The sequence below is a fragment of the Emys orbicularis genome, chromosome 7 (genome assembly GCF_028017835.1).
Source record: "Emys orbicularis isolate rEmyOrb1 chromosome 7, rEmyOrb1.hap1, whole genome shotgun sequence".
In the NCBI taxonomy this organism is placed as follows: Eukaryota; Metazoa; Chordata; order Testudines; family Emydidae; genus Emys; species Emys orbicularis.
The window spans coordinates 82,408,262-82,425,673 of NC_088689.1; the positions used below are offsets into that span (position 1 = coordinate 82,408,262).

General features: G+C 50.6%; 1 protein-coding gene across 1 annotated transcript in view; it reads right to left on the bottom strand.

The window, feature by feature from the left end:
- The window catches only part of CACNA2D2 (calcium voltage-gated channel auxiliary subunit alpha2delta 2), a 581,166-nt gene that overhangs the window by 245,444 nt on the left and 318,310 nt on the right, over positions 1–17,412 (bottom strand). Inside the window, exon 4 of the mRNA XM_065407282.1 lies at positions 14,220–14,279. Within this exon, the coding sequence (XP_065263354.1) occupies positions 14,220–14,279 (60 nt within the window). The remainder of the gene's footprint in view (positions 1–14,219; positions 14,280–17,412) is intronic.

Sequence of the window (17,412 nt, forward strand, 5' to 3'; positions counted from 1 at the left end):
GAGGATTCGGTCGCTGTATTATATATTTTTTAAAGCAGGAGTGATGGTGTGATAAATGAAAGGGGGGCGGGGATGTAGCTCCCTTTTATGGACACCCAGCCAGCCAGTTAGCTAGAAAATCCCTCTTAGTAGCTGTTCTCTACTTGCTTTACCTGTAAAGGGTTAAAAAAGCCCATAGGTAAAAGGAAGTGAGTGGGCACCTGGCCAAAAGAGCCAATGGGAAGGCTAGAACTTTTTGAAATTGAAACAAGACTCCCCTTTTGTCTGTCTGTCTGTTGCTCTCGGGGAGAGGCAGACAGGGCTGGAACTATGCTGTAAGAAGCTTGGGGCCAGGTATGAAAAATAATCGGTATCATACCTACAAACTACTCATTTGAAACCCCAGATATGTAAGTAGATCAGGAAATGTCTAGGAAGACGCAATCAGGTTTATCTACTTTTATTTCTTTATGGCTTGTGGACTCCTCTGTGCTAACCCCAAATGCTTTTGTTTTGCTTGTAACCTTTAAGCTGGATCTCAAGAAAGTTATTCTTGATGCTTAATCCTTGTAAGTGGTTTTTTTAAAAATCTAGCAATAGCCTGAGTTTCCAGATGTATTTTCTTTCTTTTTGTTTTTAATAAAATTTACTTTTTTTAAGAACAGGATTGGATTTTTGTGTCCTAAGAGGTTTGTGCACATGTTGTTTAATGAGCTGGTGGCAACAGCTGATTTCCTTTGTTTTTCTTTCTCAGCTCTTCCCCGGGGGGTGGAGGGGGGGTGAAAGGGCTTGAGGTTACCCCACAGGAAGGAATTCCCAAGTGCACCTTCCTGGGTTCTCAAAGGGGTTTTGCACTTGGGTGGTGGCAGCATCTACCCATCCAAGGTCAGAGAAAAGCTGTAACCTTGGAAGTTTAATACAAGCCTGAAGTGGCCAGTATTAACTTTTAGAATCCTTGCGGGCCCTCACCACCTGCACTCGAAGTGCCAGAGTGGGGAATCAGCCTTGACAGATGGACTGTATACAACACAGAACGCAAACATGCAGAAGCAGTTAGGAGCTTAGAACGTGTGTCTCCACAATCTTCTGAGTGGGCAGTGCCAGTGTCCGAAGAAAGTTAACCAATCCTTGACCCCTCGGTTGCATCAGTCCACCACCCTAATGAAACATTGTGAAGTCCAACGAACTGAGGAATCTCCTCAGTAATCGCCGGAGAACAAAATACCACCCAAAGGTGCAGAGAGCACATATGTGTAACCTGGGCGGGAGGATATTTCTACCTGGAAAACCTCTGATTTAATTATTTTTAAACTTTTCAAAGGAAAAAAAGAAAAGTAGAGGAGAGTTCATTTTGAACCCAAACTAGCACAAGCTGTTGGTGTGCAAACTTTCTCTCCGGAGCCCTCCTCATCCACTAGCCCAACTATTCCGTTTCTGAATGCCACATACACAGCTCTGCCCATGCACCTCAATCCTCACTGACTGCCTTCCCTGTACCCCAGTCATCTCCCCATCAGCCAAGATCTGCCTATACACCATTGTCCTGACCTGCACCCCCCTGCTATTCCCGACCGAGACTCTGTCCATGCACAGCTCTGTCAATTTCCCTCCATCCTGAGTGGCAGTGCTCGGTGCCCTTCTGCTCCATTGTGAGCACAGACTGCTGAATATGGTAGTTGGTCCTGCTGTAATGCCGCAGACATCAGCGCAGTTGTACCCTTATACCACAGCTGAGCTTGCCCCAGTCTTAAAGAACCACACCAGCCTTGGAAAAGTCAATAACTTGTGTATTTCCCACTTGTGCTCCTCTGTGCAGCAACACAAAAGACTTCCCACTAACTCCCAGGCAGCAAGGTGACAATGGGGCTCCGCTGGTGCAGTCTAACCCAACCTCTATGGAAAGTCTCCATTTCCATCAAAGGGTGTCTGGTATATGGAGAGCATTAAGGTTATACAGTTAAGCAACACAAACTCAGCAAGTACCAGAGTTAAAATAGGGCACACATCCCCTTAACTCTGCCCCCTTGTGCATGTATTTTGTAATGCTCTGATCGCATGACCATGCTCTCTGTCATATAATACAAAATATCTTACTATTTTCACACACACACACACACACACACACACACACACACACACACACACACACACACACACACACACACACAGACAGACACGGAAGGAGCCTTTATGCTGGAGCTAGAACACAAGCAATGAACTGGGACAGAGCAGATCTTGGCTCCTAGAGCCATCTCTGTGGAACACAAATTAACCGATCATCCCCACTAACAGATGTTTACTCCTTCACATTATACATATGCAGAAAATGAGATTAAAACCTGGCCAGAAATGCTAGGACAAGCCATTTATTTAATCGTTCCTTTCTTTCCTAGGCTTTTAATAAACACACAGTCGTCACTGATGCAGTAGATACATTGCACGCTCTCACTTTGGTGGGTTGCACGAGGAGTGATTCTGCCTGCAGTGCATGGGGTGTGCTGTGAAGAGCAGGGACAGCTACTCGACCATCCCACCTATCCAAGAGAACAGCGCTGGGCTGGCCTGATAAAGCAGCTGTGTGTTCTGGAGCAGTTCGCCAGTGCACATCGGTTCTGGGTGGCTCATTCCTAATTACCTGCATTTTGATTAAGTTGCAAACGGTACTGTTAAAAAAGGTTTTCCTAAGGAAGTGGATTTCAGAAGCACTTGTCGCACACATGGCAAAATAAACCAATGGCCCACTCGCACCCCAGCCAGTTTTGTTTTGTGTATATTGAGGTCATTGTTCACCTCTGGGTCACTGGTTCGAATCTGGCTCAAGATGGTACGGACATTAGTCACTCCCATCTGCAGGCTGTGTGACATTATGGAGGATGGCATTTGCAAGACCAGCATCCACAAACGTTACCCATCACATTTGTTGCTGACCGGCCCCCTTGTTGGGAGCAGAAGCACCAAGAGTTGAATGGAGCCGCGGGGACTCAACTTCCTTCTTGCGTGAGATGGCCCCTGAAGCTCTGAATCAAGGCACCGCGGTGGGACAGGGTACAGGAAAGCTTGCTGTGCTGGACACTCCTACGGGACCTGTTCTGGGGATGGGGCTTAAGCCTCCAGGGCTGCTCATCTGGCACTGAATCCAGTCAAGTGACAGAGCAACATGTTACTCCTAGAATGGGACTCTGAGCCCACATGGCGATCGACATTTGAGAGCCACGCTGTCTGGGGGCACTGCGGATGTGCCATGGAGGGAGGGGCTCTCTCAATGGACTCCAGGGTGGATGAGAGCAGCTAGAGGGCATAGTCTTTGTAATGCAGGATCTATGTGCGGGGGATCCCAGCGATCCCCACCAAAGGAAGTTAATGAATGCCATTACTGCAGGTACCAGTGTGCAGCACATTTATGGACTGCTCCTGCCCCTACCACTGGGCTCTATAGGAACCAGCAAGCTCAGTCTGTGTCCCAGAGGAGCCTGGAGTCTGCCACTCCACGATCTACATGCTGCCATTACTCAGTACAAACCGGCTCGTGAAGCTGCACTGCAAGACAAGAGGTCAGAGACCAGGCTGCCACCAGAGTTCCTGATGACAGGAGCAAAGCACTGATAAAAGCATTTGCAGCTCAGAAGAAGAATGACCCGACAGGAGAAACAAGAGGAAACATGTCTTTTCCCATCCGACACTACAAACAATATTGATTCTGAGTTGAGGCCATCTCTGTTCTTCCTCCTGGGGAAGGAGCTTTAAGAATGGTGGCCTAAAATTAAACCCCTTCCTGCACCAAGGAGAGCACGGCTGCTATCCGCCAAAGGGAGCTGTCATAACTATAAAGGGAAGGGTAACAGCTCTCCTGTGTACAGTACTAAAATCCCTCCTGGCCAGAGACTCCAAAATCCTTTTACCTGTAAAGGGTTAAGAAGCTCGGGTAACCTGGCTGACACCTGACCCAAAGGGCCAATAAGGGGACAAGATACTTTCAAATCTTGGGGGGGGGGAAGGCTTTTGTGTGTGCTCTTTGTTTTAAGGGGTGGTTCGCTCTTGGGACTGAGAGGGACCAGACATCAATCCAGGTTCTCCCCATCTTTCTAAACAAGTCTCTCTTATTTCAAAATTGTAAGTAAAATCCAGGCAAGGCGTCTTAGATTTACTTTGTTTTCTCAACTTGTAAATGTACCTTTTACTAGAGTGTTTATCTTTGTTTGCTATACTTTGAACCTAAGACAGAGGGGGGTCCTTTGAGCTCTTTAAGTTTGATTACCCTGTAAAGTTATTTTCCATACTGATTTTACAGAGATGATTTTTACCTTTTTCTTTAATTAAAAGCCTTCTTTTTAAGAACCTGATTGATTTCTCCTTGTTTTAAGATCCAAGGGGGTTTGGATCTGTATTCACCAGGAGTTGGTGAAAGGAAGGAGGGGGGAAGGGTCAATTTCTCCTTGTTTAAGATCCAAGGGGGTTTGGATCTGTATTCACCAGGAGTTGGTGAAAGGAAGGAGGGGGAAGGGTCAATTTCTCCTTGTTTAAGATCCAAGGAGTTTGGATCTGTATTCACCAGGGAATTGGTGAGAGAGTTTCTAAAAGCTTCCCAGGGTAGGGAATGGTGGCAGCGGACCAGAACTAAGCTGGTAGTTAAGCTTAGAAGTCCTCATGCAGGCCCCTACATTTGTACCCTAAAGTTCAAAATGGGGATACAGCCTTGACAGGAGCGAACGTTCATCCAACTCAGCATGCAACCTCCATGGCAGCTGCCATTGAGCAAGTGTCTTGGTAGTGGGTGAAATGGGTCCTGATTCGCATTAGATACGGTCTCGCATGATATTCTTATCGATAAACTAGGCAAATACAATTTAGATGGGGCTACTATAAGGTGGGTGCATAACTGGCTGGATAACCGTACTCAGAGAGTTGTTATTAATGGTTCCCAATCCTGCTGGAAAGGCATAACGAGTGGGGTTCCGCAGGGGTCTGTTTTGGAACCGGCTCTGTTCAATATCTTCATTAAGGACTTAGATATTGGCATAGAAAGTACGCTTATTAAGTTTGCGGATGATACCAAACTGGGAGGGATTGCAACTGCTTTGGAGGACAGGGTCATAATTCAAAATGATCTGGACAAATTGGAGAAATGGTCTGAGTTAAACAGGATGAAGTTTAACAAAGACAAATGCAAAGTGCTCCACTTAGGAAGAAAAAATCAGTTTCACACATACAGAATGGGAAGAGACTGTCTAGGAAGGAGTACGGCAGAAAGGGATCTAGGGGTTATAGTGGACCACAAGCTAAATATGAGTCAACAGTGTGATGCTGTTGCAAAAAAAGCAAACATGATTCTGGGATGTATTAACAGGTGTGTTGTGAGCAAGACACGAGAAGTCATTCTTCCGCTCTACTCGGCTTTGGTTAGGCCTCAGCTGGAGTATTGTGTCCAGTTTTGGGCACCGCATTTCAAGAAAGATGTGGAGAAATTGGAAAGGGTCCAGAGAAGAGCAACAAGAATGATTAAAGGTCTTGAGAACATGACCTATGAAGGAAGACTGAAAGAATTGGGTTTGTTTAGTTTGGAAAAGAGAAGACTGAGAGGGGACATGATAGCAGTTTTCAGGTATCTAAAAGGGTGTCATAAGGAGGAGGGAGAAAACTTGTTCACCTTAGCCTCTAAGGATAGAACAAGAAGCAATGGGCTTAAACTGCAGCAAGGGAGGTCTAGGTTGGACATTAGGAAAAAGTTCCTAACTGTCAGGGTGGTTAAACACTGGAATAAATTGCCTAGGGAGGTTGTGGAATCTCCATCTCTGGAGATATTTAAGAGTAGGTTAGATAAATGTCTATCAGGGATGGTCTAGACAGTATTTGGTCCTGCCATGCGGGCAGGGGACTGGACTCGATGACCTCTCGAGGTCCCTTCCAGTCCTAGAATCTAAGAATCTATGAAAATAGAGCTACCCATAGCAAGCCACATCCCCTCCACTCCAGCTAGTTATACCTATCTATCAATATCTATACACACAAAGAGCATTGTAACTGGCTATAGTCATGTATACAATCACACACGTAAGCAGAGTCAGGATGAGCTCTACCCTGACATCTGGTGGTGAATTATGGCGCGTGTGGAAAAGAACTCCAGGGGCTGATCTTGTTTGCATAGGCACACCCACCCGCCTGGCATTTCTACCTGATGGTATGGGCCCCTTTTGAGGGCCTGAAACACCAATTGCACCACCTCCTCTCTCCACTGTTGAATGTCAGAGCTAACTTTGATTCCATTAGGAGTCTAGTTACAGGTTGCTGAGCTGAATTCACTTTGGGCCAATGGTGCACCAGCACTGGGGCTCCCCTACTATGAGCTGAAATCACTAAGAGCTGAAATCACAAAAGAGCTAAAGTTACTAAGAGCTGAGATCACTGAGTGCTGTGTTAACTAGGGGGGGAGCCTGAAGCTATATTGCTAAGCGGCTGGCGGAGCAGTTTGCGGAGACGGCTGGAGGAGCAGCGAGCGGCGTGGAGCCTTGCGGGGATGGCTGGAGCGGCTCACAGGTCGGTGAGCGGAGCGGAGCCATTTGCAGGGACGGCTGGAGCGGCTCACAGGTCGCAGAGCGGAGCAGCTCGTAGAGCAGAGCAGTTTGTGGGACGGCAGGAAGTGGACTGGCTCATGGTGAAGGCTGCGGCGGAACCCCACGGAGAGACGGCCGGTTGGCCTCGGATCACGTAAGGTGCCCCTTAACACCCTGCGTGCTCCCCTTTTACTCTGGGGGTGCACTGACCAGGGACAGAGACTTTGGGGGTTGTTGGACTTTTGGGACTTTGGGTGGTTGCTGGACCCAAGAGACTTTGGGGGTGTTGGACTTTGGGGACTCTGGGTGATCTTTGGGTTGCTGGATTCAAGAACCAAAGGGAAAGGACACGGCTCAATTTGCTGGGGTGGGTCTTTTGCTCATGGTTTGTGTTAGGAATCCTGTTTGTGGTGTTTTTTCCAATTTAATGCTGATGTCGTTTACCTCATGTTATTAAACATTTTCTGCTACACTCAGACTCCGTGCTTGCGAGAGGGGAAGTATTGCCTCTTAGAGACGCCCAGGGGGTGGTATGTAATTGTCCCAGGTCACTGGGTGGGGGCTCGAGCCGGTTTTGCATTGAGTTATTGAAACGGAACCCCTAGATACAGAACCCGGCCCTTGTTGCTGCCAACTTAGATGGGCAGAAGGGTTACACACACATTCGGCAGAGTCCGGAGCACTGAGAGGTGCCATCTTTTCTCCCCATGGATTGGAGGGGGCCTGTAGAGGGGAGGGAAGGACACTGGAACCATACTAAATCTACTGCAAAAGCACTGGCCCCCCTGGGTGCTGACAGCAAGTCTGCTTATTGGTCCTATAGATTCATAGACGCCAAGGCCAGAAGGGTCCATTGCGATCGCCTTGTCTGACCTCCTGGATGAGACAGGCCAGAGACCTGCCCTGAACTCACTTCTGTCTGAAGTAGAGCAGATCATCTAGAACAGGGATGGGCAAACTTTTTGGCCCGAGGGCCACATATCAGTATGGAAATTGTATGGTGGGCCATGAATGCTCACAAAATTGGGGGTTGGGTTGCGGGAGGGCTCCAGCTGGGGGTGCGGGCTCTGGGGTGGGACTGGGGATGAGGGGTTGGGGGGTCAGGAGGGTGCTCCGGGCTGGGACTGAGGGGTTCAGAGGGCGGGAGGGGAATCAGGGCTGGGGCAGGGGGTGGGGTCGTGGGAAGAGGTCAGGGGGGCAGGCTCTGGGCGGCACTTACTTCAAGCAGCTCCCAGAAACAGCGGCATGTCCCACCTTCTGGCTCCTACCCGGAGGTGCGGCCAGGCGGCTCTGTCCGCAGGCGCCACCCCTGCAGCTCCCATTGGTTGTGGTTCCCGGCCAGTGGGAGCTGCAGGGGTGGCACTTGGGGAGGGGGCAGCATTCGGAGCCCCCTGGCTGCCCCATGCGTAGGAGCAGTAGGGGGGACATGCCGCTGCTTCTGGGAGCCATGCAGAGTGGGGCAAGACCCCGACCCTGCTCCCCAGCTGGAGTGCCAGAGCAGGACAAGCCCCAGACCCCATTTCCCGATAGGAGCTCGAGGGCCGGATTAAAACGTCTGGAGGGCCGGATGTGGCCCCCAGGCTGTAGTTTGCCCACCCCTGGTCTAGAAACACATCCAATCTCCCAGGATGGAGAATCTGCCATTCAACCCCTTTCCAATGCCAGTCTGAGGTGCTCCAGAATGACTGGGAGAGGGGGGCAGGTCTCAGCCCTGGGATCCAGATTTCCCGTTCCGGTTCTCAGGGAAGGGCCCTCTCTCAGACTGTGACTGCAGCCCCTGTGGAGGCAGCCCCACCTCCTTCAGGGAGAGGTAGCGCTGGCCCACAGCGGATGCAGCACTAGCAGTAAGAAAATGTCACAGTCACTGAAGCTAGTTAAAGATGGAGGCAGGAGGTGGTGGGAAGGGGGGGGGGTAATGGAGGAAGCAAGAGGGAGACAGGACACTGAAGAAGAGAAAGGAGCAGAGGGAACTGGGGAGAGCATTAGCCCTGACAGATGGGAGCTGAGCCTCAGCGGCCCAATCCCCCTTCCCTCCAGCCCCAAGGAAGCCTCTCATTTTGGGGTTCCACAGATTTAAGGGAGTCCTGGCTGGGAGCAGCTGCCGTGTGCTGCCTTGTGCTCTAGAAACACGGGCTGACCCTGTGCCTGTTAATCTCCCCAGATCCCCCATCCCTGAAAAGGGGGGAGGCAGAGGCCATGTATGGGCTGGCAGGTAGGGGAGGGAGGGCATAGGAAGCAGTGCAGAGGGGCCTGCGCTCCCTGAGAATTCCCAGCCCACTGGAGATGTCCTTGGACTTCCCCCATAGATCCTGTGCTGTCTGCCACACCCCCTGCTCACGCCCAGGGCCAGCGAACCCCACCCCTCATCCTCCAGCAGACGACTCACAAACTCTCCGGGGACAAACTCACACGTCTTAGCCTTCCCCAAGCTCCTCTTTCTGTGTCAAGTTAGACACAGTGCTCTCCCCTCCATAGCTACTCCCGGAGCCCCGACACCATCCCACTGCGTCTCTCGGCCAGGAGCTCCCATCCCCACGCACCAGAGGCTTTCTTATAGATCCTGCCAAGGGAGAGGAGTGTGTGTGTGGGGGGGGAAGGCCCCTTCCCTCCCCAGCGGCTGAGAAGGACTGAGTGCAGAGAAGTATGAGCTGAGTACATGGGGCTGAGAGCCTGGAGGTTACTTTGCTCACCTCCCTTTCAGCTCCTCAGGAGGAGCAGCAGCCTGGTCGCCTGGACACCTTAAAGTGCCTCCGTCATGTGCTGGGAGCCAGAGAAGACAGGTTGGCCTCAGAGCCATGAGTCTCTCAGGTACCTGAGCTGGCCTAGATGGCTATTGGGGACCAGGGTGTGCTGGGCCAGGAGCACGCTCAGCCACAGGGACAGGGAGATACCCCCTCCAGCCTGCAGTCAGACAGGCATCAGTGGGCTGTCTGGAGCATGGCAGAAAGAGGCACTAGAGACCCCACAGAGTTGGGGAGGAGTGGACAATGAAGACCCCTTCCATATGAAGATATTCAAAGAAAACACAATGCACATAGGATCGCCTGTTGAAAGGCATCTCCTGCGGTGCAGGACAGACACGGCAGAAACAATGCACGGTAGTGGGGATTTCAATCCATTGCTCAGCAGGACACCTCTTAAACTAAGTCCGAGTGACAGCTTTTGTATTCCCCCTTCCCCTCCCCACCAATTGCTGCTGATTATGTCTGCCCCTGCCTGAGAGATTGGACTGAGTCTCAGAGATCTGGCCTGACTCCAGAGCAAAATTGCTCTGTGTCTCAGGGGTGTTCAGGTGCAGGTTTCCGGTTCTGTCTCCTCATCTCCAATCTCCACGGAGACATGGTCCTGACAGGTAAGCGCATGGCTCCTCTGCTGGATTCAGGGGTGGCCTCACAATCCTGCATCTATAGCATCACCCGCCAGCACGACTGAAATGACTGTGATGCAATGCACATTAAGTGATGGCATCAGAGAATGAAGCAGGCAGCAGGAGGTGAAGGGCTGTGCTTGGATGCAGGTATCTCAGCCATCTGTAGTGAGAATAGGAGTGGGACTGATAGAAAGACACAGGGCAATTTAATGGGGAACCAGAGAATTACATATGCCTTTGTGAAGTTGGGGTGTCAGGGCTCTTTAAAAGCCTCAGCAAGCTGGTTTTACTGGGCCAGTGACTATGCCAAGCACCTGCCTGTGAAGCTGACAGCTGTGTGCCCTTCCCATGACAGTACGTGCTGACTCAGTGCCATGGCATCTGAAGCTTTGTTACATCATTGCTGCCAAGCAGAGCCAGCCTCAGAGGTACCCCAATCCGGGGACAGATCAAGGTGGAAGGGGCAACCCCCAGTGAATCAGGGCTCATTTGCTTCCCATGACACAAGTTTGCTGCTCACTGCCATGCCTGCTGATTTGAGTCAGCCACTGCCTGCTGGCGCTGCCTAAAAAGTGGTTCTGTTTCGCAGCACAAAACACCACCGCGGCTGGCCTCAGGGCTTCCAGCTCTCGCGCTCCAGTGACGTTAATGAAGGGAGCAGAGCTGCTCCTGTGGGAGCTGGAGCTCAGAGCAAGGCAATTCGGAGTCCTTGCTGGAGCGACCTTGGATCTCTGTGATGGTGCCTGCCTTCCAAAGAGACAAGGCAAGAACACGTGTCTATTGGCATATTCCCTGTGGATTGAAAAGGTGACATCCTGACACTTTTGGTTGTTTATGGCAGAGACTAGAGAGTAGCTAAAAGCAGCCTCACTTGCATCTCCAGCTCAAGTGGAGGGCACTGTCTAAGCTTGCTCAGAGCACATGAAGCTCTAGGCACTCTTTGTACCCAGTACATCCTAATTAGTCAATGGCAGCTGCCCCTGTATGTTTGTTGCAGCTCAATGAGATGCCAAAGCCACTACAGAAGGAGAATGCTGTGGCCTCTGCATCACAGGGGCTACTAGTCCAGCTGCAAACCTGAAAATAAGAGTTCCAGCAGGAGTGCAAATATCACCTGGTTTGCTGCTGGATCCTGGGAACGTTAACCCCTGGGAGGCTGCAGGCATGCCACAGACACTCTGCTACAAGCCTGGGGGGGAAAGTCCAGGGTGTCCAGATGGGGATAGATGTGCACAATACCTTACAGCATTTCCCCCTGGGCTTTAAGGAAAACAGAAGGGAATAGTATTTCAAGCAGGTTTGCTGAGCGTCTCACAGAACAGGATAAGTATGAAACTGGAAAGGACAAAGCCAGCTAGCAAAGGGAAGGGGGGTATTACCCATTTGGGGCAAACCTTGCTTTATGAAGAGTGCCAACTTGGGTATCTCTGTAAGACAACATCTGATGTAATGATTCAGAAACGAGAAATACACATGCTGCTTCCTAAATGGAAATGGGACAGGAATAAACTCTACCTGTCCCTACAGTACCTGCTATACAGCTGCCTACAACTTTCTGTTATAACAGCCCTGAAACCCAGCAGTTGGAGTTCCCCATTAGCAGGTCAGTGTGTGTTTGTGGGAGCACCAGTGGCTGACAAGTTCTGCTCATGGAAGCCAAGGGAGGGCTCACACCTCCCTTCTGTGCGCTGCTCCTCTGAGCTGTTCTGCTGATCGTTGGCCTGAGGTTGTGTTTTGTGACGCTGGTGTCCCGAGTTTTGTTGGATGTGATGCAGCCAAACATGAGAGCATCCTCCCAGCTGCCTGCTCTAGAAGCAGCCTTCTCCTTGAATAACCTCAGCCCTGAGAGTCGGCTACTGTAGGTAGCAAGATCTCACCCATGAGGCAGTTGTGTGTTCTCTGGAATGGCTTCAGAGGGGCCAGGTGCATGTCTCTGCCTGCTGCAGAGCTTCACTCCAATGTATTGTCCATCTTGGCTACGGAGACAGGGCTGAAGGAAAAATTAGAGCCGTATAGCCCATGAAGTTTGAGAGTGGAAACTGAGCACAAGAGAACCTTCAAACCACAAGTAATGCATATGAGGAATTAAAGACTGTGCCCCCCCCCCAGTTTATTTAATCTAGAATGGCCTGCTCTCTAGGAGACAGAGGCCTCCAAACAACCACATAAACTCAGAAACAGCTGCACATTAGGCACTGACCAGGGAACTATCTGGGGATGAGATGACAGGATTACTGTTAAGATTGGCTTCTTGGGATAGAAGGGGTATCAGATTCCTGGAGCGATGGGCCCAGCCTGCAGAGTTCAGATCCAGATCTTCCACCCAAAGGGTGTTCAGAGCTGGGATTTTGGTTCAGACCATACTCCAGATCCCAGACCCTTCCCCTACTGTCAGGAAGTCACTGGGATCTAACACTGTGGAGAATAAACATCTTGTACATGATGTGCATCTCCAGATCTTCCTCTGCCAGGCAGCTGCAGCTGACAACGCCCCCGATACTCTAGCTCAGCATTTCCTGAATGTCTGATGAGAGACAACTCCTGGTGCTATGAGAACCTGAGCAGTACAGTGTAGGAGGATCTTGGGAAGCAAGCAAATGAGGACAGACTGAGAGAGGCAGTAGCTATAGCCGCACAGATAGCAGTTTCCATCATGAGTTGGTCAAGTGGCAAACTGAACGCAGTTGGCTCCTCCCTCCTGCTTCATTCTTCTATTGCCTGGGCCAAATTCTGCTCCTCAGAGGTCAACGTATGGACCAGGAAGGGGGTATCTTAGAGCTAGATTTGGCCTCAGGTCTTACTCTCATCTACCCCACATCTTTTCAGTTCCTTCCTTATTTCTGTCTCCAGGCCCAGTCTTCACAATGGAGGTTTTGTCATGCCACAAAACACCTCCTCTGCACACACACCCATTCCACATCCCTCTTTGCAAACAGTACTCTGGCCACTTCCTCTTGCAAACAGCACACACTAGATCTCCGCAACACATACGTGCTGTGCTATGAGAGACTTTAGCAATGCTCAGAGAGCTCAACCTCTGTTCCTTAGAAATAGAGATGGCCAGTTCGTTCCATTGAGATAATACTAACACCTCCAAGGTCTTCTCTAGTGCTTTTCATGCACAGATCTCAAAGTGCTCCCAAAGGAGGAGATCTTTATCCCCATTTTACAGATGGCGAGAGTTTGGCCACATCTGGCTGCTGTGATAGGCATAAAAACATAGAAGGGACAGGAACCTGCTGGAGACACAGGCTGGGCCAATATCTTTTTGACAGTGCAAGAGGTGGTTTCTCTGGGCTGGTTTCTCATGTTAGCCTGGGGTTACTCATGGAGTAAGGTACTCCTCAAAGTGAGGAATGGTCACAAAATCTGGGGGTTGGTCTCTCAGAGGTTTTTTTTTCCAGAATCCATTTGCACTGAAAGGAAAACAACCATTTCTTCCTTTTGTATTATTGTTATAATTTGAGAGCATTTCCAGGCAGAATCCTTCAGATTCCTGCTGCGCTTTATCACTGCCATAATTACAAAGTCAAATGCAATCATTAAAACAACATTTTCCCTGCACCAGCCTCAATTACTCCTTCCCCCAGAACCAACCCCAAATCGGAAATACTGTCAGGCAATAGAAAAATAGGCACACAAGCGTGTGTGTGCGCGTCTGTTGTCATTTAACACAAGACCCCCTACTGCACCGAGCACGCCCCTCCAAATAGGGTCCCTGATGACCATGCAGATGACTTGTCTACTGAGATGGAGAAGATGTAAATTCTCTAGGGAGCTCTCCACAGGAACTCAATACCAAAGTGTTTAACCATTAGCTTGACCTTCACCTTCTGTCTTCTGACTGCTCTTATTACCTGCATGCACAGACAGAAGCAATGCTGGAAACAAGCTTAAAATTACTTCATTCACTTTCATTAGGGCTGGCAGGCAGCAGGGACAGAAGACGAGGAGCAGGGCAACTGTATCTGAACTTGCAGAGATGAACAGAGTGTCATAGACACAGCTTGCTTTAAAAATCACAGCGCGAGTGAGGGAATGGACAGAGAGAGAGAGAGAGAGAGAAAGTCGGGAATGAAAAGCTAGCAGATGGGGAGAAGGGGAGGGAGAAAAACCACAAAGACTGAGATAAAACCAAGAAAGAAAGAACTGGAAGGCCCAAATTCTGCCTCAATGATTCCCACAGAACTCCAGTGGTTTCAGGGCTTACATGCTATGGGTGGGCTAAATTCTACCCTGGGAAACATAGTGCAAGACAGAGACACAGTGAGACGAGCCCATTAAAAAGGTCACGACACCTGTGGGGAGAGTCAGAGCCTTACCCTGATGTTGTCCTGCCAGCGGTGGGCTTTTTGGAACTTCTCAGCCGCACCAGCGAGTCTCTGCAAATAAAACAAGAGAGAAGAAGTGACCACAGAGAAGAGAACATGCTTTGCAACAGCCAGGACACAGCTGATTTGAGCTCATCCCACCCCAGGAGGGCATCAGCTCCTATGGGGCCACTGACACCAGGAGTTGAGCCTGAGTCAAAGATCCAGCTCTCTAGATGGGGGCTAGAACAGGCTCACCTGCGGAGGATGCGTTGTGCGCGCGCACACACACACACACACTCTCTCTCTCTCTCTGTGGGAGAGCGTTTTCAGCAGCCTTTGTGACCGGACACTGCATCAGCATCAGGACAGCGCAGCTACATAAATCAAACTATTAAAGATCTGTGGAGATCTTACAGCACAGACTCCCCCCTCAGAGCTCCAGGCTGCAAGGGGCTTCCACTGCCCCCCTAGTGCCCATCACTAACTCACAACGGGACAAGAAGAAGCAACCAAGGGGCTGCGAAAGATCTTGCAATGGGATCCCTCCCCTCATTTCTTGAAGGGCGAGAGGGAAGGAGGAGGAACTAACCATAGCCCTTGTCTATACATACACACACACACACACACACACACACACACGTACGCTGTCTAACTAAAGCTTTGATATGAAACCGACTCCAGTAAACAGGTGCAAAGGGCTGTCATTTCAGTTTAAAGCAGGCTTCTTGCTGTTTTGCCCTCGTCAGTTCCTTACTGACTTAAGCTGAGCTGAAATAAGCCACTCACAGTGAGATAAGCGTCTATACAGGGATCTGAACCAGTTTAACTAAATCCATACAGACACTGCTCGCTTTGCATGTCGATAAGTCTAGCTTTTCAGTCGTGACTTAGGACAGGAATTGAACTCAGGTCTCCAGAGCAGACAGAGAGAAGGCAGTTAGCCACAGCCAACCCTAGCTGCTGCCACTCTGTGGACAGTCATAGCCCCTGAGATGGCGAGGGAGTTAGTGTCTCTGTCCAGAGCTGATTAATCCTCTCACGTCACACCAGATTATTTTTACACCTCGAGTGCAAAAGCCTAGGAGAGTCAGTTGGGCAGCACTGAGCTGGTCTGCAACGCACCAGCCTTTCCCATGGGCTGAGGAACGGGGAGAGGAATCAGGGAAGATATCTCAGCAGCTCTGCCTTTAATCACTGACTGCGGTAGGGAGGCTCCCATACCGAGATGGCATTTAACGGCAGCCTAACGAGGTTTACTGAAAGGACAGGTTAAGCACAGACACGGGAGCCAGCTCCTTCCTTCAGAATGTACGAGATTTTAAAATATCATCTACGTATCCAGAGCGAGAGGAGAGTCTTCAACACAAGTCAGTGCAGCATCAACATCATCCCTGGAAAGGGAAGCAAGAGGCAGGGCCTGGCACGACGGGAGGTGAGGGGGGGGATAAGGTGCACTGTCTTCCCACTCAGCTACGTTACCCCATGCAACGCGGCTGGCCCGGCCCAGAATGTGGAAAGTGAGAGGAACAAGAGTTGCGCAAAAAGGGGGTGAGCAATTTCTTTGCTTACTGCAAGAAGACAGCATGCAGCTACTCCATTCACACTTGGGTGGAACAGGCCCTACTTCACCAGGCACATGGCTGGGGGATATAGCGTGGGGCTGTCTAAACAAAGGTTAGGCCCAAATTTTCAAAGGGGTCTGGCAGCTCTAGGTTTCCATCCTGAGACACCACGGGCCTGATTTTCAGAAGCGCTGAGCAGCCATTGCTCCAGTGGCCACCCCTGGGAGCTATTGGTGTTCAACATCTCTGACAGCCAGACCTTGTGCCTCAAGTGGGGCTCCCAACCGAGGCACGTGAATTCGCTGGCCATCTGGGGCACGTGAGTAAAAACAGAATGTGCAGCACTGCTGATGGGGACTAGGCAGCAAACCCCAGCACCTGAGAGAGAGCAGGGGCATCAGGCGACTCTTCGCCCTTCTGCTGAGCAGCCAGCATTGGCCACTATCAGAGACAGCAAAGCAGGTTAGATGGACCACTGGTCTCCTCCACTATGGTGGGGAGGCAGAGTACAGGGGCTAAACGGTTAGTCTATAGTGGGGAGGGGGTGTACGGGGCCAGACTGCTAGTCTTTTCTGGTCTGGTAGTGCTCTGATTTCTATCTATTGTGGAGCTGAGGCGGGGCGGGGCTGGGGAAGCTGGTTGTGTGTGCACCTGGAGTTTCAGATACAATCAGGACCGGATGAGCAAACAGTGTAATACAGACCATGTACTATACTGGGCTAGAAATCATTAGTTTTTCTTTGTGGTTAGGATCAAAAGTCTCCCTCGAGAGCCAGAACAGGGCTCTGCCACCCCCGTCCCAACACAAGCGTCCACTGGGCAGTGCCCTCAGCCTCTCACCTAACCCCGCCCTGCTGGGTTCGTCTGTCTTCCCCACTGCCCTGACCCCTCTCTACAGCGCATGGTGACCATTACGGCTCCTTTCCCGAGAGCCTGGAGGCCACTTTTCTCCGATACCCTCCCCTGGATCAGAGAAGCAGCCCTTAGCACTGGGCTCTGATACTGATCTGTGAATTGCCAAGGGCAGGGAGCGGTAACACAATGGGCAGCCTTTACCGTCCCTCCCCTTAGCTATGTGCCCATTCTGGCCTGCTCCTCAGCAATGCTGACCCAGAGAGCTCCCATCCCACTCTGGGCCTCTGGGTCCAGGGCCCTGGGATGTTCCCTAGGGCTTTCCCTCTATTCATTTGTGTATCTCCTCTCATTCCTCTGCAGCTTTCCCATTCCCTGTCGCTTGCTCAGCTCCATACGGGGCTGTGGAAAGCGGGGTTTCTGAGGTAGCTGGCAGAGGACGGCAGCCTCAGATGTCATGGGCCCATCGTGCGATCTACAGCATGGCAGGGCAGGAGGAGAAAAAGAAATAAAGGAAAGAAAGCCAGGCGAGTCGATTTGTATAATAAAGCACCAAGAAGTAGCTGTGGTCAGCTCTTTTAATTGAGCTGAAAGGCGCAAATGTCAAGAGCCCGGAGATATCCAAGGGGGATCAATTCTGCATCACTAAGTAAATTAAAAACAGAAAGCAAAATAAATTGCACAACCTCCCCCCCACAGCCCAGTAGCCCAGAACCAAGAGCTGTGTGCCAGCAGGGCAGGTACGAGGAGTGGCCCCTTTCCAGATGTGCGTGGTGAGTCCAGCCCGG